The sequence below is a fragment of the Rhamphochromis longiceps genome, linkage group LG16 (genome assembly GCF_057381845.1).
Source record: "Rhamphochromis longiceps isolate RC_006_pf linkage group LG16, R_longiceps_female_GT1.1, whole genome shotgun sequence".
Lineage (NCBI taxonomy): Eukaryota > Metazoa > Chordata > Actinopteri > Cichliformes > Cichlidae > Rhamphochromis > Rhamphochromis longiceps.
This window is the reverse complement of record NC_140572.1, coordinates 37,302,786-37,323,121: the sequence shown is the minus strand read 5'-3', so window position 1 is coordinate 37,323,121 and position 20,336 is coordinate 37,302,786. Positions and strand designations below refer to the sequence as shown.

General features: G+C 38.5%; 1 protein-coding gene across 2 annotated transcripts in view; it reads right to left on the bottom strand.

Moving 5' to 3' along the window:
• Positions 1-981: 981 nt before the first annotated feature.
• LOC146651628 (polycystin-1-like protein 2) overlaps positions 982-20,336 on the bottom strand; it is a 38,813-nt gene continuing 19,458 nt past the window's right edge. Inside the window, exons 15-40 of one of the 2 annotated variants that reach the window (XM_085384368.1) lie at positions 20,205-20,329; positions 19,019-19,139; positions 18,765-18,896; positions 18,004-18,117; positions 17,346-17,460; positions 17,060-17,250; positions 16,746-16,976; positions 16,178-16,279; positions 13,766-13,944; positions 13,296-13,442; positions 12,258-12,457; positions 11,954-12,165; positions 11,577-11,763; positions 10,254-10,494; positions 8,267-8,507; positions 7,999-8,095; positions 7,785-7,907; positions 7,417-7,602; positions 5,999-6,329; positions 5,731-5,864; positions 5,399-5,526; positions 4,173-4,333; positions 3,840-4,050; positions 2,564-2,665; positions 2,310-2,441; positions 982-1,501 (exon numbers count right to left, since the gene is read on the bottom strand). In XM_085384368.1, coding sequence (XP_085240494.1) covers positions 1,298-1,501; positions 2,310-2,441; positions 2,564-2,665; positions 3,840-4,050; positions 4,173-4,333; positions 5,399-5,526; positions 5,731-5,864; positions 5,999-6,329; positions 7,417-7,602; positions 7,785-7,907; positions 7,999-8,095; positions 8,267-8,507; positions 10,254-10,494; positions 11,577-11,763; positions 11,954-12,165; positions 12,258-12,457; positions 13,296-13,442; positions 13,766-13,944; positions 16,178-16,279; positions 16,746-16,976; positions 17,060-17,250; positions 17,346-17,460; positions 18,004-18,117; positions 18,765-18,896; positions 19,019-19,139; positions 20,205-20,329 — 4,347 coding nt within the window. In that variant the 3' untranslated portion in view covers positions 982-1,297. The remainder of the gene's footprint in view (positions 1,502-2,309; positions 2,442-2,563; positions 2,666-3,839; positions 4,051-4,172; positions 4,334-5,398; positions 5,527-5,730; positions 5,865-5,998; positions 6,330-7,416; positions 7,603-7,784; positions 7,908-7,998; positions 8,096-8,266; positions 8,508-10,253; positions 10,495-11,576; positions 11,764-11,953; positions 12,166-12,257; positions 12,458-13,295; positions 13,443-13,765; positions 13,945-16,177; positions 16,280-16,745; positions 16,977-17,059; positions 17,251-17,345; positions 17,461-18,003; positions 18,118-18,764; positions 18,897-19,018; positions 19,140-20,204; positions 20,330-20,336) is intronic. The other variant, XM_085384367.1, reaches the window with a different exon arrangement.

The following is a 20,336-nucleotide window of genomic DNA, read 5'->3' as shown; positions in this document are numbered from 1 at the left end:
GCAGTTTTATTTTCAGAAAGTAATTGCTGAGATTTGTTCTTTGATGTACACTTTGGGGTTCTCAAAATGTTGGTTATAAAGTCCTCGTGAACAGCTGTCTTTACACTGTGTAAGCTTTTTGTCAGAAGGTAATCCTATTAACTTTCATTTTTCATAATGTTCAAGGGTGCTCAGCATGTTCTTATGCTTGACTTTCAAAACCACCAGAAACTGTCACGACCTCTGCGCTGTTCGCTGCTGCATGATCGAGTGTGCTCTTATACGCTGACAATCCAACATTGTGTCTCTCAGACACAACCTGACGTCCACAGTGGCTCAAAGCACACGCTCTAGTACATTTTAACTCACACACATCTGTTAATGTTTCTCACTTAGTGACACTGCAGAAACATACTTCCTTTTTTCTGGGTCAGCGTGACAAAGCACCCTCATATGGAAAAAGAATAGAGAAGACGGACCTGAACCATGTTTAGCAGCTCTGAGTTGAATATTAAAATGATCTTTGCCTGACTTTGGCTTGTTAATGCTGTTGTGGCTGAGTGGAAGTTGAGTCTTGTTGACCCTGCAGCTTATGTTACATTTAAGACTTTTGCTTTTCTGATTTGCCTAATTTATGTTACCTTGAATTTACTGGTTAGTTTTATGCACCAAAAACTTTTTGGTTAGGTTCATGAAAAGTGGTTGGAATTTAAATATCTCAAAAGTGCATGAAAATGTCTTTTAAACCATCCAAACATGACAAGTGAGAAATGAGATCCATCACTGATGTCAGAACCTGACAGTCTGCAAAAGACGAAGCCTCTCCAATGATGCCTGCGTGTGTTTGGCTGTGATCTGCTTGGTGATGGACTCTCATCTATTTTGCAGTGTCTGTGGATACTGTGTGAACAAACCAGTTTCAGTAAGCTCGACCTGCAAGGACAGCGTGTTTTAGAGAAATCAAAGCTGTTTGGGGAATATTAAATGAATAACAGTGGTTATTAGACACAAACACATGAATCACACACATGAATGCATTTTTCTCTTTATTTTAAAGCTGAAACATTGATTGTATGATTACGAGACACATACAAACTATATACTTACAATATATGTATGAAATACTCATATAGTTCTTATGTTTTTGGCAACCTGAGTATCCAACATGCTCTAAACATCTTATTTATCTCAACAAATAATGTATTTCTGTGTGTTATGATAAGCTATTACACATATTCACAAAACAGTGCAGCATGCTCTCGAGAAGAGGGAAAAAAGGATAGGAGAGAACACCGTGGAATAAAAGTACAGTACGTCCTTAGAGGTTTACGTATTTGTCAGACATCTGAAAAATGTTGGAATCAGGAGAAGTGCTTAAGATATTTCTGCTGTTATTTTGGGCCAAGCCACATCCGCCGCTCACGTCGGACTCCCGGGTGTCTTTTGCATGTTTACGTTTGATGCCAAAAAGACTGTAGATTTTCATCAGCATCAGGTCGACAATCTCCTCCTCTTCAGAAGGCTGGGTAAGGAAGCACAGATTCAAAATCCATAATAAAGTACTGCAGATGGCGAGAGCTCTTTTGACCATTTGCACATATTCGTGCAAGTTTGAAATACGAATCCTAAAATGTGGGTGTACAGTTCAGCTCCTACGGTTACTTTGTAACAATAAAACCGCTGTGCTTCCTCACTTACATCAATGTTTTAGAAATAAATAAATAAACCATGCTGGAACTGAACCCTCTGAACATCCTCCTTCACATCTATGGGCCTATTTTTCAGGTGTTCCTCATGGCAGCTCCTTGCTGCTCTGATTTAGTCTGAACCAAAGTTCCATCCATCCATCCATCCATCCATCCATCCATCCATCCATCCATCCATCCATTCGCTTCCACTTATCCTATCTATACATTTCTTTAGATCCACAAAGACACAGTGAAGCACAAAAAGGCACCTGTGCTTTTTTGTGGCATGAAGCCACACTGCTGCTCACCGATGATCACTTCTCCTCTTAACCTAGCTTCAGCAACTCTCCTATGTGATCAACTTTATCCCTGTGTAGTTACAACAGATCCTCTCATCCCATTTATTTTGAGAACTGGTACACTTCTTTTCCTATTTTCCTCTCACTCGCCAATATTGTCTCAAAAAACCTGGTTAAAAAGTCCATTGGGCCAATGCTCAGCTTTTATTCCTCTAGAGCAACAATATCAGCTGAGTTATTCAGTAACATTTAAAATGCGTGAACAACTCAACTGCTACTGAATGATTAAAATTGTATGGTGAGGATAACTAAAACACAGAAAAATGATCCTGATTTTTGTTACCTTGTGGTATTTTTGCTCCTGATTGAATGCCATGAGGATCACCGAGAGCAGGAGATTGAGCACCACGAATGTCACAAAAACTATACAGGAACCAATGAGTAACCCACCAAGCACAGGATTGCTGGCCAGGACCTAGAAGATAGTGCCTCAGTTAGATGTTATTACCACTTTGAAACTAACTGACCAAATTGGAAATGACAGAAAAAGAAAAATGTTGACTTAATGTGTGCAAATCCTGAGACGATCATTCTCACCTCATCATAGTTAAAGATGCCTATCTGCAAACCGATGAGAGTCATGAGAGCATCCATGAAAGTTTTATAAGAGGATAGGTTCCAGCCATAAATCACGTTATACTGAAGGAGAGAAATTACCATTAGATCAGCAGAAGGACCGCTGAGATCATTCCTGCCCATCATGGATTTCAATTTTCATTAAATAATCTCGGCGATAATGGAGTGAGGTTACTTGATTGGTATTTCACGCACCGTTTAAAGCATAATGACACTGTACTATAACAGAATGAATTAGTTTAAATTTACGAATGTAATGAACACCACCTGCCCCGGCTCTCCAGTCAACGCTCATCACTATTCAAGTCCTCTAATGCACACAGTGGAAAAGATTAGCATCAGCTGTCCTTTTGTTTTGGACTTTTATGTAATTTATCAAACTACTGGATGGTTTTAATTTAAATTATATTGATTAGAGCAACGGTCCCCAACCTTTTTTGCGCCACGGACCGGTTTATGCCCGACAATATTTTCACGGACCGGCCTTTAAGGTGTCGCGGATAAATACAACAAAATAAAACTAGTACTGGTACCGAAAAAAGAAGATTTATTCATAACACACGTGAAAAGACCCAGGAAAACCAAGTTAACGATAAAAACGATAACAAAATAACGCTGAAAACCGATAAAAACCCTGAAAACCATACATTTTGCACCTGAGCCTCAACTCTCGCGGCCCGGTACCAAACGACTCACGGACCGGTACCGGTCCGAGGCCCGGGGGTTGGGGACCGCTGGATTAGACAAAGTCAGATTTTTCAGTGTTTCCAAAGAGTTGAGTTCTTGACTTTTAAAACATTGTTTATTTTACTAAAAAGTGTATTTTCTCAAATTATTAAGATAAATTAATCTTTTTAATTAATTTTCAGAATAGATATATTTTTTAAATCTTTGTATTAAAGGCTTTAGAGAACATTTTTTTGCTTTGACTGAGCAGCACCGTTAAATCTGAGAGAAGTTCTCTTTTCAAGTTGTCCAAAGTGTTATAGTTTTCTCCTCAGATACACGGTTTTGAACAAGCATTCCCCATCTTATCTTAAAGACCTCAGAGTACTCTTCAGTGGAACCAGCTTACAGTTTGGATTCAGGAGAAAGACACAGTCTCTACTTTTAAGATTAGGCTGTAATTAATAACCCTCCCGACCGCCACCAAAAAGCGTTCTGTTCTTGTCCATGTAAATACAAAATTATTTATTTGCGAGGAGTCAAGATTTGGTCAAAGGAACCAGATACTTACTGCAATGGAATAAGCCAGCAACATGATCACAATGATCAGAAGAAGACCGCTTATGCTGGTCCAGGCTCGCTGCAGTGCAGCTGTGATCATGTTCATCTTTGGGTTAAGTCTAAGCAGGTGCCACAGTTTGACAGTGGCGAGCAGGACCAGGAAAGCCATCAGATATTGAAAAAGTGATTCTGATGTGCCTGTCTGGTAAAAACTGACAAACCTATAAAAACAGGAAAGATGTGGAGTAAAAAAAACAACCCACCAAATAACACCAAGCATGGGAGAGGCATGTTTTTGCAGTTAAACAGCTAAAATTAAAGCAGAGTTTTACATTAATCTCACTTGTCGTTGTGGTTTTGGTAGTATGCTATATCACGGTTCGTGATCAGAGTCCTCTGGATAAAGGCGGCCACGGCACTCCAGCTCAGCAGGATGATAGAAAGCTCCAGAAGGTTCCATTTGTTCTTGAAGTAAAGCCAGCGCTTCTGCTTCATTAATTTCCCCTTTCCAGGAAAAGAAGTGAGAGCAACAGCTCTTATGTAATCCAGCAGGGGGTTGTCTGCATGCTCATGCATTTGTTGAGGTTTTAGCAGGAACACCACCAAACATATGTTGACAATTTGCACAAATAAAAGTGCTGATTTGTCCCATGATGTCCAAATGCATGTGAAAATAATCTGATCATATTTAATGAAAGTCTCAGTGCTCACATAAGAGGTTTTTAAGTATAAGCATTTACTGTATACTGTTTATCTAACCCTAAAAATCTTTATGAGAGAGCAATACAAAGATAGATAAAAATAGCACATTTATGGATATTTAGGCTACTTAATAATTGAGATTATATGTTGTCTAAAGCTCTTACTGTAGTTAATTTAACATGCAGTCTTTGGGACTTCCAGGTGAATTTCAGAGGGGGTGTAGCTACATGACATCTTGACAGATACAGAAAAATAAGCTGTGTGCTTATGTCACCATAATAATCTTAAGGGACTGCAACAAAGGGCACACAATAGGAGCTTATTGGCTCAGAAATTACAGTTAATGGTCGACACCCACGATCACAATGAGCCTGAATGAAGTGAAACGACGTGATTAACATGTGACTCAGTGATGCACTAAAAAGCAAAAGGATTATTACGAATGACAAATAAGATTAATGCTATTATATCAGCATCAACTTTGTAATTTCCTCGTAATTACAGTACAGTAGAGCTGCACAGCATTTGACATGCTCTGATTTAGCTGCTAATTGCTTCTGGATTAACAGGCAGTAACGACTTAATAAAAAATGATTAATAGAAACATGCAGAGTGGCTTCATTGACTGTTCAGCCTCACGACACTCGTAGTTAATCCACGTTAGACTAATTCTTGCCGATCACAGTAACAAACAGTAACTGCTCACTCTCAGGAAAATAATGGTCAGGAAACCAAAAAGTGATGATGATGCCATTCTAAGTTTGTTTAAACCTCATTGGCTAAATGAAGTTAGTCTATTTAACTGGATACATAGAAAACAATATTTGGAACTAGATTCCATTATGTATTAATAATGTTTGTATTTACCTGATTGAACATGTAATAGAGGATGAAAAGCATATAAATGATCTCAGCGGTCATAATGCAGATGTGGAGGCCGTCACCTGGCAGGTAGAGATGAACACTCTGCATTTCACTGTTTAACTGAAAGGCTCCTGCAAAGTCAGAGAGAAGACTTCACTTACATGCGTACAGCTTAATGTGATCTCAATCATAGGCTGTCGGAGTTCTCAGTATGAAGGTGTAAAAAGGGAATAAATGTAGATTGGAGTTACATATGAAAAGTAATAAAGTCTGATGTGTTATCCATTCTATAGTCTTCTTTAACAAAGCTTTAGATGCATTACAGTTCTCCTTACCTACAGCAGGGGACTCCAGCAAAAGCGTGACAATGCAGAGGAGATTCACGTTTGCATTATAAACAGTGAACTCAACAAAGATGGCCCGCGTGTAAACATCGAACCACATATTGTTGAACAGATAGTCGAGGGTGCTGTGGATAAATATTAAAGAATTAATGTTGTTAATATATTCCATATGTTCATTTTAAAACCAACCAAGAAGACTATTAACTCTCAGACAACACAGCATCTTGGGTATTCTTTCGATTTTTCTTAAGGTAGAGACCTGGTTGCAGTTTGTAAATCTGGGCCGAGCTCCACTGAAAAGCCTCCCCCTCTGTAGCGCGCCAATTCTCCCCAGACGGGGTAAGCTCTGAGTTGAGAGTGTGTCTGGTACGTCCAGGGACTGGAAATGCTTGCAGAGATGTTATTTCCAACAGACGTGTTCCAGCCAGGTCCGTAGGAGCCCATGTCCTCCGCTTCCCATGAATATGGAGCGCTACAGCCTGGCACCATCTTTAGCATGGGGCCTGCAATCTCACACGAGTTCTTCTTCACTCTCAGTTGACGAAGACGTGCATTTCCCAGAAGCTTCGAGTTTCCATCAGTGATGAATCCTGGAACAGTATTTTACATTTCACTCTTATTGTCATTTATTTTTCATTTGAGTAGGCTACGGTCTTTTTAGGTCGTACCTACACGCACCTGCCCAGCTGCAAAGATCATTGCAGTTCAGGATGAGAAACCTTTGTGTAGCATGTATATATTTATAGATTTAGCTAAAAGGTTCAAGTCAAAGCACTCTAACATACGCTGGGAAAACTGTCATGTGTCTTGTGTTGACAAGATTACAAAAAAAAACTAGACCTCTGACCTTCACCTCAAGATCTGAATGTGTGTAATCCTTTTAGTTGATGCACCTATTTGAAAGTCCTAGCTTATCTTGTTCTCAAGTTATCGTGTTTACAAAGTCGGGTGTCCACGCTGCCTGCCCGACCACCTGGCAGGGTGACAGCAGTACTCCACCAACCTTTAACGGCTGAGGGATAAAAGGGCACATGTAAAAAAGAGGCAGGAAATATAGAATAATAGATAATAATAATCTGTACTTCCTGCACCAAAGTTCAGATTTGATATCACTGCAATCTCAGTGAAGACTTAAGGCACAATATTTAAAATAATACACAGATATTAATGAAATGACACTTGACACAAAACAGTTGCTTTGACATAAAGCTGGATTAATCTGTTCATGTGTTCTGCTTTAATAAACAAAAAAGTCTTCTAAAACTTTTATGAAATAACAAAACAAACCATCGAATCGAACCTCGAACGAATTCACCTGTTCGTGTAGATATGGTTATATCCCTTCTGTATGTTCTGCTATTGGAACGTTCTAAAAAAGGTTCAACACTAACCCTTAAAAGTAAGAACACAACTACACAGTGAAGCAGAATAAACAGCTTTAGGTCAGAAATCATGACTCCTTGTTGAAAGTCATCAAATGCTTTCCACTTCCACTCTGATAACATCCTTGTATGGACTTTTGTTGTTCTTTGCAAAACCATTTCTCCCATAGTCCTTTGATAACAGTCTACTGAGCCTGCAGATTAGAGGAGGTGGCCAGTAACTGGCAACGTCTACAACAGAGATAAAAGCGAAGCCCTGTCCTGTTTGACTGTCCTTTTTGTAACAAATATTTACCTGGATATTGTCCAAAGAGGTTACTGAGTAGAGATGTCTTGGCCCAGTTGAATATATCTTGAATTGCCATGGTGGCTGGGGCGTTTCCACAGAAGCTTTGTTTAATGTGTGTGTTTAGGTAAAAAGCATTTGGATCTCTCTGGCCATGTGCCACCAGCAGCAGCATCCACAGGAACCCCATGTAGACTGAAACATACAGGGGGATTAAGTCAAACCCAGCATTAATTTCAGGTCAGACTTACAACATCCCTGGAAGATAAGTTGTAGTCAAAATTATTATATTTTTTCTGCAGTTTCTGTCGTTGATGAAGATTTCCTTCAATTTGTTTTAATCAGGTTAATTCGCAGTTCTTTGTGTGTCTACTTACTCAGTATCTCCTTGATTAGAGCAAAGGCTTTCTGTTCCAGCATCCTGTTCCTCCTCATTTTTTCTACGTCTGCCAGAGGCGGCGGCTCATAAACACTGCCATAGCGCACAAACATTTGTTCACCTGTGGATGAAGTTTGTTGCCAAAGAAATGTTCAGTATTTAAACAAAAGAGGAAGAAAGTATGCTTTCTAGAGTTTTTCTTGATATTTTACCGATATTTCTGTGGTTTCTTTCAAATTGAACATTTTGAAAATCTTCCTCGTCGACTTTTTTAATCACAAGAGCAAAGAAGATTGCAAAACAAAGCACCTGTTTTGAGAGGCATGAATAAATGCAGTGGTTTATTTCGAGTAAATATTTAAATTTACAAAAAATTATCTATATTAGAAACGTTAAATTATAAGAAAATTGTGTAACTGAAATTTTAACTGTGCAGGAAATCTTAAGGGTATGTATATAACAGACAAATGTTCTTCTCACCTTCAGCGGCTGAATAAGGAGGACACTCTGAAAGAAGGAAATAACCATGGATACCAACCAACTTATGGAGCGCGGTTTTCCAAATTTCAAGCCAGACAGCATTGTGAAATAGCCTGATACGACACTGGTTGCGATCACCAGCAGCCAGCCAAAAAAAATAAACCACCAGGGTAGACCTCCGTGACAGCACGTCCTTTCTTTCTCACCGCCATCGCCATCAGTGCTGTCTGACGGACTGGCCCTGTAAACACGGAGCGACAGAACAGCAAGTAAAATTACATTTCCTTTCACCAATATGAATTTCAATAGCATTAACATGTAACTTTACAGAGCAACGAGTAAAAATGTTTTTGCAAAGTAATAGGCCATTATCCTAACATCGTGTATACATGTTTAAATCAGTACTGCTCTCCATATTATACTACTTTAGGGCCTTTACCATATAAAGCACCGTGAGGTGACTGCTTTTGTGATTTCCTTCTATATAAATAAAACTGAACTGAAAAATTGAATTGAATATGCTCAATAATGCAGAGGTAGGAAGTACAACTATTTTGTTAGTCAAGTACTTGAGTATTTATGTTCAGCTGTTAACTTTTACTCTCTACATTTTTACCCAAATATTTATACTTTTCACTCCTCACATTTTCAAACCAGGCTCATTACTTTAGGTTTAAGACAACTGAGGGAAGTTTTTATTTCACAGCTGCCTTCAAACATCTGAGTGATCTGAGGCTAAATGGTGGAAACAGTAACACAGAAAAGTAATCCTACTGTTGTATCTATCACTGGGGCTTTACACATACAAAGAGATCAAAGAAGCAAAAGCTTTTGATAACTCATATTTTTTGCATCATTCATCACGCTACAGTCAGGGGTTAAAGTGGGCTGAAGCATTGCACAATTCCTGGCTGCAGGAGCGAGCATAAAGGGAAAAGAGGAAAACAGAACAGGAAGAAGAGGTTCATGCTCAGAGTTAGGTTACATGAAATGTAGCAGAGATGAATTTGAATTTGAGCTGATGACACATAGATCCATCATCTGAAACTGATCGAGTAATAGCACAAAGTTCATTTAGCTTTGCATAAAAATACTTGATATAAATGTGCTTCAAAGAGCTACTTTTTACTTTCTCACTTTGAGTACATTTCAGAGCCTTTTTTTTTTTTCATCTTTTACTTGAGTAAAGAAGTTGAGTCAGCTTTTTCTGGAGTGTACTTAATACTTTACTAGTATTTTTTTAAGAACCTGTACTTGTACTTTGGCACTTTTTCTACCTCTGCAGATCAGCAATTAGACTTCAGTTGTTTCACTCATAGAACACCCATTTTGATGATTTAAAATTTAAAGTCACAATCTTGAAACTCTCATAGATTTTATTGTTTATTTTTGAAGTTTTTTAATAGCTTACTGTGCAGGCTCATGCATATTTTGACTAGTGAAATTTTGTGCTCTAGCTCAACGTATTTTAATGATTGAATTGTGCTCTATTTTGATTTACTGTGAGTTTAAAAATGGTGTTTGTTGGTCCTTTTTCTCATATTGCTTTTGTAGTTTCTTTGATAATTCTTACAGAACATTGCTGAGGTTTTGTTATTGCTTTGATATGTAGGGACGTCTGTCTTTTTAAAATACTTTGCACACAGGTGCTGGTTGAGTGCGAGCCAGGGTATTTAATCTAGGCTGTGCATGTGTCAGTCCCTGAGGAAGACTTTGAGTCGATACACGTTGGTGTGTTTTGCTTGCTGAATTGTTGCGAGAACAAATTTGTTATATGATTTTATCCTCAGAGTGCCTCAACAACCCCCGTCTTTGTGTTGAGTTTTAATTTTATCAATTAAAAGCGTTGCAGTGACTATAATAATTAAAACAAAGACATACAGCAGCTATAACTGCAGTTAATTCCTCCAAGATAAAATAAAATGTTCTAGATGGATGTGACATCTAACTGCACCAGCGCGGTCCTCTTACAGAGTGACTTTCATACGTTTTGTTGGTGGGTTCATCTGGAACGCCTCTGTTGGATGCAACGAGTTGATCTTCAAGCAACTCCTTCGTGCTCTGGACTTGCTGCAGCGCCTGTTTGTAGCTGTGTGGATTCGGGAAGCCTGAGGGACCCAGCTGACTCAACTCACTGTCGATGCGACACAGTTGTCTGTACAGATACTGGCTTTTGTTTCTGTTCTTTTGAATCACCCCCTCTGCCGATGCTGGATAAGCGCTGCTATCTGAAAATGTACATATGTTATTACTTGGAAATCTCAAGGAAGCACATGATATGATGTGTTCAGAAAGCAAAAATTGCTTTGTTTGCAGAAATGTGATTGTTGGCAGCGTTTTCAAATTCTGTCTTTATTTGTTTCAAACAACCACTTTGTCATATAAGCAAGTATCTTCTGAATGATTTCAGAACTCTGCAGTGTCCGTCCTTTCAGGCAAATTTTCATCTTTTATGCCTCTTTGAATTAACAGCTGATTAAAAACAACGTCCATCAAATTTGTAGCACGCCACTTAAATTTGCTTTGCATGTTATTTAAAAGCAAAAGAACTGACACCAAACTGTTTGTGAGACCTTCTGATATGTAAGTACTAATTTGACCCTTAATGCGAGAGCTGTGATCATAAAGTTGTCTGACTACACTTGTGAAAAGTCCAAAGGTCGAGTTAGCTGATCTCCCCTCTGGTTTGTATCCAGAGGCACTCGAAGACATGAATCCTATTCTACGCACTCGTATGTGGTGCAGAGTTAACATGTAAAAAATTTGTGTCCAACTGACCCCGGCTTCAAACCAAAGTACTTCTCAGTAGACCTCACCCCAATGGCAAAGCATCGCTCGAGGAAGATGCAGCATTCACCATAAATTCATTTTCTAGGCTCAGACAGTCAGCGTGTTCTAAGGTAACATCCTAAAGAGCCATGAAACCGAGAAGATTTGCTGTACACCGCTTCAGTGTGGTGTGTGCTGATACTCAGTGGCACGCACCACAGTTGAAGAGGCAGGTGATTTTGGCCTCAGCAGCACAATCATTCATCAGCAGGCGCCAGATTTGGCTCCCTGCAACTTTGCTCTTGTTTTTAGAAAGCTACTTGCACTTCAGTGGCCACTTGATCTCCTCCAGTGTGTCACGATGTCCGTGCTTCAACTTTAGTTTTGTTTTTCTGAACAGTATAATGTTGAAACTGATATAGAAGTACCCAAGAATATGTTCTTAACGGGCAGGTCGCGCAAACTTAAATAAGATGGGGGTTTGGGGCAGTGTTGCAGCACTTTTGGTTGATCATGATCAATTATTAACACGAGAACTCACCTGATAGCTGAGGCTGTGTTTCTGTCTCGATATTTTCACTAGCTGTGTTATTCTGTGTGATTAAGTCTTTCAACACAGAAAGTATAGCATTGACATCATTTTCTTGTCCAGGTACAAACTTAATCTCCTTGCATGCGACGTTGCTTTTCATCGTCTTAGAGAGCGAGTGGGCAATTCTTGTGATGTCCTAAGGGGAAGCACATTCAATACCGAATTTTGATACCAAATGAAGTGTATGCACATTAGAGAAATTCTTCTAAACCCACAAAACCATCAGTATTTGTAACACGTACAAAAAGGTTTGTCATAAGGCTTGGGTGCCAGTTTAGCAGCACCTTAATATTAAATGCAGAAACACAAAAACAGGAAACACCTACCTTAATGATAACATCTAAAGACACTCTGTTAGTCATGTCCGTTGTGGCAGAAGAATCTTGTGTGTTCTTTTTCTTTTTTTTGCGCTGGCAACAAGAAAACTCCCGAGGACGAGTGAATCTGAAAATACTGACTATGAGGATATTGACGGGAAACATGATGAGGGAGCTCTGAACTCCAATCATGAACTGCTGCCAAGTAAACTCAAAAGTTCCTGAAAATACAAATGGGAAATAGATTAATTAGATTTGGACTTTTTTACACTTTTTTAAAAGTAAATTTAATGGCAATACATTTTTGATGTACCTAGGTCCATTACTTGGTCAGAGGGATCTTTTGGGATCCCATAAAACATGATACTGGTTAACATGGTACAGAGCAGCAGAGAAAAACAGCAGGACACTCTCTGCACACGGGTGAAGTGGCTGCTCGGTGGTCGACTGATCACCGAAATCCAGAGGTGTCCGTCATTGAAATCCTTTGTTGTCTTTGTGAAGAACAAATTACTGAAAGATAAAAGCAACATTGTAAAAATCAAATGTTTTAAACCTTCATAAACAGCTAATTAGTGATGGATTAGCATCACATTTTAATCTTTTTCTAATTCCTGTAAAACACTATTGTAGATCTGAAGCATTTGGAGGTTTTAGAGCCTAAAGAAAAGCGAATAATCCCCACTAAATCACCAGATCAGCGCTTAAACCAAATATTTAGCTACTCAACTGGGATGAGAAGAAAGTGGCAGCTTTTACTGGGTTTCATTTCGTCTTTGGAAATTCAGCTAAATTCAAATAAAACAATAAATTGTTCTGTAGTCACATTTTTTTATTCTTTCAGCTGGTTCCCTTAGTCACCATGGTAGATCATCTGCCTCTATCTCACCCTATCCCCAGCTTCTTCTGTCACACCAACCCACTGTATGTCCTCTATCACATCATCCATGAATCTTCTCTGTTGTTTTCTTCTTTTTCTCCTGCTTGGCAGCTCAGCATCCTCTGTCCAGTGTGTCCACTCTCCCTCCACCTTGCATTTTAATCATACCTGGGCCTAATAATTTCTTTCTGGTAGCCTTGTGAAAGTCCACAAGCACTGGTAGATTTTTCAACGAGTTGAAAAGTAAATTCTGGCTGCTGCTTTGTGAAAGTGAATTTCATTAAAAAAAAAAATGATAGTTTACCCTGCCTGCTGCAAACATAACATTATCCAAATGGAACTCCAAACCATGAATTCGATTGAATTTGCATTTGATCAGTACTCCCAATCTGAGTTTCATGTTCAGCCTCTAGACAGAGTGCTTGTACGTGTAATTCTGCTACCAAACGTACCACCAGGCTTTGCGCTTACCTGAACCTTTTTAGATCCATCTCTGTTGCAGCAGGAAATATTTTATCGAGGGAACAGTCATCAATGTCTACCGACAGCCAGGAATTACATAGAAAATGCCATTTCTCCTCTGTCTGTAAATCCTGCACCATGACATTGCCTACATACCTGAGAAAAGGCAAACAATGTAAATGCAAGATGCAATCATGTGACCTCTGCTTTGCTCCACGTGACACCCACAAAAGTCAGTAGAAGACATATTACTTAAAATGACAGCTGAATTGCATTTAAAGACCATGTTTTCCTTAAAAAAGCAACAATAATTATCTTTAAGATCAGTGTAATTGGGACCGGATTCACACTGTATTCACCTTAATGTCCAATCATTGTGGTGTTCTTGGTCAAACAGTATGTTTCTAATGACTCAGAAAATACCATAATTGTCGAGATGCCTTTCTTTTGTGTGGTTGTGACATTTCTTTTTTTCCTACCAGGCAGAATGGCTTCCTGAATTGTTGTGCCATAGTCTGATGCCCTGCAGGTCTCCCAGGGAGAAGGGCGTAGTTAGCAGGAACATGTCCACTGCTCCCCTTTCAAACACACGTTTCTTTGAATCTGTCAAGTGGTGAGGCTCGCTGTGTCCTTCTGTGCCCAGCAGAGTAACTGTCACCTAAAATAATCAATTTTGTGCATGAAAAGTATAAAACTGAAAACAATACCATTCTGATTCCATATATGAGAGCAATGGTAGCGCCTTAGTACTGGTTTAAACTGTTTCTGGCAATATATTAGGGAAAACTTCAAATAGTAATAGAAATACGGACTTGATCAATTTTTGTCTGTTTCATACAGTTAGAATAACCACTGTAAAAATAACAATTAAGATTTCACTGTGTGTAAGTGTGAGAGTCTGTGTGCAGTGCATATGATACACACAGTGCTGTGCATGTATTTATATTTTGCTAGGAAACAGGTTACAGAATTTCATTAAACATGAGCTCGTAACATGCTAACATGCTAACAAGCTCGTAGGTCAGTGTTAACAGCAAGAAAAACATCCCCGACGTTAAGACACACAATGTTTTACCATCATTTACAAAACTGGTAAGATGTTAGCAACAAGTAGAAAAGTAAGAATTTACCAAAATACTTCTTTACAGTCTGTTTTATTAGTTTCTTTACTTTCCATCCAGAGGAGTTGCCACCGGTTGGACATTAAAAAATGCATGTTTAAGCTCCACTCTCGTTAACTTTCTTCTTCTTCTATTCTATCTGATGAGATAGATATTAAAGCATGTGCATGTGCCTTTTCTTTAATATGTAATTGCATACATCAGTCTGGGAATACAGAAAAGAAAAGACACAAACAATGTACTTTTTCACATAAAGTTACTGAAAGAAAAAAAAATCACTGAAAAGTTAGTACAGACAGAAAATACGAGTGATGAGATGAGCAGCCTAAGTGATCAGTACAGAGCATGTGCTGAAACCCAAGTGCAAATCTGCCTGTAGCTTAGTGTTAGCAGAACATGCTAAAAAAACACATATATTATGGGGCCTAATGTGTCGGCAGAAAGAGCAGGTGTATGAAGCCCACCACCTAACGAAAGCTGAGTATTCACAAGCCTATTTTAGAACTCGCCCTTAAGATGGAGCTGATGGAGCAACCCCAGAAGTCTTTGGTTATTGAGTGCTTCACGGTGTTTCACTGCCAGCGAAACATGAAGAGTTGCTGAATGGCGTATTGTGTGTTTGGGTAACACAGATGAAAAAGTTCTTGTTTGTGGTGAACAGTGTTGATCAAGTTACTTGAAAATAGTAATTAGTTACTAATTACTGATTACTTCTCCAAGATGTAATCCTGTTACTTTACTGATCACTTGTTTTCAAAAGTAATTAGTTACTTTATTACTTAGTTTATAAAAACATGAGACACAACCTCAATACATAATAAAGCGAAAGACCTTTCAGCCCAGTTCTTTTTCTGCATAATCCATCATTATGTAAAATGTAATCAAATGAAAAAGTCTCTCTTTAAAACGTGTTTTATTGGTTTTAATCTTTTAACTTTAAGCATCAAGCAAAAATTTAATTATATGCAATATTCTCTGTGAAATGTGTTTAACATTCAAACCTATTTTCTGCATATTCCAGCTTATAAAATAAAATAATGTTTTGTGTTTGCACTCACTCTTTCAAATAAAATCTAAGACTCAGCGGCACTGGGTCCTGTGGCTCTTAAATCTATTTTCATCTATTTAGCAGGAGTGGGGCGGGTGGAGGTTTGCCCGGTGCCTCAGCAGTCATGTCAGTGGGAGGATCCGGGGATTTCTCTGTGAATTTCACATTCCCGTGGCGGTGTGCTCGGTGCTTGCTCAGATTTAATGTTTAATTTTTCGCTGTAGAAAGAAGTTTTTTTTTTTCCACGCAGAGTGAACAGCAAACGCTAATGTTTTTGTCACTTACAGAATCAAACTCAAAGTAATGCCAGTACTTCCAAGCTTTAAACGCCGCATGGTCGTACCTTCTCTCCTGCACTCCATATTATTCATTGTTGATCTGCACATGGACGTTGCTGCCACGGACGTCGCACGCTTGTACGTCCTTGTCGTGAGACACGCTCACAAACAAAATCACGGTTTAGTAACGCAGTAACGCAGGGTGCTTATGGGAGAAGTAACAGTAATCTAATTGCTTTTTTGGCAATAGTAATCCCTTACTTTTCTCATTACTTGAAAAAAGTAATCGGATTACAGTAACGCTACTGCCCATCTCTGGTGGTGAAATTGTAAAAAGATGAGCTGCTGATAAGCAGACTGAAAACAGAGAACGTGCATCTCATGATGTTTCCACAAGTCTAAAGTAACTTTGTGATAAGTGTGACTTTCACTGAACACATGTACCTGAGAGGAAGTGGAGGCTCCTATACGATGCCCGGTGCAGACACTCAACAGGTAGCGATACTCATCCATTGGATCATTGTCCTCCAGCTCTGTCACCTTTACCTGTTATTCAGCCAACAAGCAAAAATATTATATGGACATGAGATGGAGACGCTATTCCCAAACAGAAAAGCTGTTCACATATTAGCGTTCAACTATCTATCTAGAAACTATCTATCTATCCAGAGAGAGAGTTCATGTAAGAATATAGAAGATGCAGAGAGATACAAGTGTGTATTTTAGAAGTGGCTGAAATGACCTTAAGCTTCAAGGATCAAACAGATGAGAAGTGAGCTACAAAGTCTTTCTAGCTATTTTCTTTATTCTCTAACTCATACACCTCCAGGTTTTCACAACATCAAGCGTCCCCTGGAGCCTAAAACACAACTGTTTCCACAGAAAACACCTCAGAACAACTAACATATAAGTTGTTGTTGTGTTTTTTTTTTAAGATATATGATATTCCTAGGAAACAGACAAGCCTTTTGTTATTTTTAATCTGTTCTTCAGTCCACGAGAGATGCAATACCTTGACTGTGTCTTGAATATCTTTTCGTCTTGCCCACACGAGGACCAAGAGATATGCCAAAAAGAGTGCCGCGACGAAGCACACAACCACAGGATTATCGGCAAAGGTTGCAAATAGCTCAGCAGTGCGTGACGGGTCGACAAGGTTGGGAGTGACAAAGAAGGAGTTCCCAAAGAAGGTGAGGTGGTTGCAGAGGCACTGGGTTTCTAAATGCGTGGTATTGGCACCAACCTTGAAAGACAACAGCTTATATTTCCATTATTGTTTAAGCAACGCCTCACTGTACGTGTAGCAGATTGAAATGTTGCACTTACTCTGCATCCAGATTTGCTCCAGTCCAGTAGTGATTTATTCCAAAATTGACATGAGGTTGTGATGGGCGTAATTGATAAACTGGCATTTATAGATTTTATACCTGGGCCCACTATGGGTCTCACAACAAGATAATGCACTCCAGTGTTGCCCTTTAAATCCTCAGGGTGCAGGAGCCATGTGTATTTCTCCTCTGTGCAGGCACATGAGACACAGTCAAATCTCACTTCAGTCACATTAGAAGTGGAAAAAATCTTGTCACCACAATTAAGCAAAGGCATTTCTTACCTTGTGTGGCTCCCTGCTGAGGCATCTCTGTTGCCGCTACATAATTTGTCTCAGTAGGGTAGTCATTATAACCAAGGAGGACTTTGAAGGGTAAAGGAACCTTTGAAGGCATCATCTTTAAAAGGTTGGACATGCAAGACAAAATCTTATGAATGCGCAATCTAAAATAAAATCATGAATTTCCTTCATGAAAGAATAAAGAATATAATTAGTAAAACTATGATTGGCTGCAGTCATCATAGTGCTACAGTGTAGCAAAGATATGAAGTTTTAGGGAGGGTAACAGCGTGGCTCTACATATTTGACATGACAATCTGTCAGCGGTTAATCACTATGACATTAATTTACATCAAATAAAGATTCTTCTGATGTAGGTGATGAAATGTGTCAGAAACTGGTACATATATTCGTGGTCTCCAGGAGATGACCTGCAATAGCTGATCTTTTAATGCAAAACTGCCATGTAAAAATTTTCTTTAGCCTCGTCTTGTAGCTACACTTTCTGCTAACAGTTAGCAATGTTAGCATGGTCACAAGCAAAAGTCACGCTGAACAGAATGTAGCCTCTGTATGTAATGTAACCATAATATAACTGTCCACTAAGCATGTTTGCTTCTTCTAATTTCAGGAGTCGACATAAAAGAACAAGTCACTGAACCTTTAGAACCAGGGTAGAGTTCGCTGAAGGAATATCAATAACCGTTGTGCTGAAGTTCCCCAAGTCCAGAATAGTGGTGTTCACTTGTTCTCCAGCAAACCGTGGAAACATGATCTGAAGTCAGATGTTAGAAAGCAGTTATCCACTGTTTCAAAATGTAGCCACTTTAACATATTTTAAACTTGTAAAATAGTTACATGCAAGTAACATATTAATTAGTACTACTACTACTATTAATTGTACTACTATTTAAAAGTAGTAATCCCTCCCCAGAATTACATCAGGCCCTTTTCTATTATATAATTTTTTTTGTCATTGAGGGAAAGTATTTGCATAAGTATTTAATCCTCAAGTAAAATATGACTTAGCACTTGGTGGAGAAATTGAAAGCAGTAAAATGTTTCTTGTAGGTGGTCACCACCTTCTCTCACATCTAGGGAGGGATTATAGCCCAGTCCCCTTTACAGAAACTCTCTAAACTCTCCAGGTTTCTTGGCTTCTTCTTGGTGACTCACAGTTTCAGCTCTCTCCCTAGATTATCAAATTCTGGAGATTGGTTAGGCCACTCCATGACCTTATTGTGATTCTTTTTTAGCCAGTGTTTTAGCCATTGATAGGAATTCTGGCCAACAGATTCACCATCTTCACTTCTGTCACAAAACTATTCTTAATATGCATTTCTCAAAAGTCCCCAGAAACAAGTCCTCTCAAAAGGAGATTGAAAACAGTAAGTGTGGATGCTGTAATGTTGCTACACTGACCTGAATATCCTTACTTAAGTTTTCCACAGGGATAACAGACCCTTCTTTTGTTGTGAGGGATAAATAACCTATGAATCTGCTGATGTCCCATCCCACCTTCCAACAAAATGGGTTTACATCTAAGTTCAGCATCTGAAAGTGTAATTCAAAGATCAGGTCAGACATTAGACGTTAGGATGATTGAGCAAAATTGATTTACACACATGTACATATCCACAGCACAAACACTCATAGGCACATGGGTATTGACGTACTCGCACATCCACTGGTTTGTCTGAAGGAAGTATGGTAGTGGGTAGTTGTGGGAGAGAAAATGTGATGCAGGTACAGTTGGTAATATTTACGGAGCCTGTGTACAAGACTGCTGGTAAAACTCTGTAAGAAAAGATCAGGAGATCCACATTAAACATGTGCTTCTCTTAAATATTAGTTTGCAAGTTTAACAGCTCTGGAATCAATAAACTATTAATATACAAAGTAAAATGTGTTTTCATTGCGACTTGGCTACTTGTAACCACGTTATGGTAGTTATGTTAACAACTGGAGGGGACATAAATGTGAACCACTGTCACTTCAAAGAGGCTCAGTAAGAGATCCTTTTACTATATAATGTTGTCAGTATAATAAGCCACTGTAAAAACAAAACTGGATTCAATCTGGATTGTCACAGATTCTGCCTTTACTGTAGTAAACGGATATTTTTAGGACATAGTCACTCCTCAGCGCTTTCATAGGTGCCACACAACATTGTTTTATGGAAAATGGAAATGGAAAATGTGAATGTGGCACTTACAAATGTGGATTGTACAAGATGGACATTATATTTCTTCATTTCCATTTAATACTTGTACAGCTGCTGTTATTGTGTATATATATATATTTATATTTCTTCATACATTCTTATATATTTCTATACTGTGTATTGTGTATTTTGTTGTACAGTTATTCTATTTTCAACTTTAATTTATATATTTTATCTTATTCTTTCCCAGTTAAATTTACCCTTCATTCTAATTTGTGTTGTACAGTTATTTCATTTTTAACTTAAATTTTTATATTTTATTTTGTTTTATTTTATTCCTTCCTAGTTAAATTTGCTCTTTTTAATTTTTATATTTATTTCCTATCTTATTCATAGCTTTTTCATTTTCCTTTAGGTCACGAGCAGTTGTGTAAGCATTTCACTACATATCGTACTGTGTATGACTGTGTATGTGACAAATAAAATTTGAATTTGAATTTGAAACATCTGTATTTGCTGAATTTTCCATGTGGTTTATGCAGGTTTTCCTTTATTTTGTCACCCATCCGTAGACAGGTGACTGTAGGCTTCAGCTTTTTAGTATACCAGCATCAGTGAGATTTTTCCAGTTCAAATTTCTGGGACATGTGGTTAATTTTTGTTTGATAACTTTGTCTTGCATTCGAAGTGAAACTTACCTTCTGACAAATACTTTAACGTGCGTTTTCTGAATTATGCTTGAGTCCTCATTGAGCTCCATAAAGACCAACATCGCACTCTGTATATTGTACAGGGCCCCAAGAAGGCCATCTGAGGTGATTTTCTGCAAC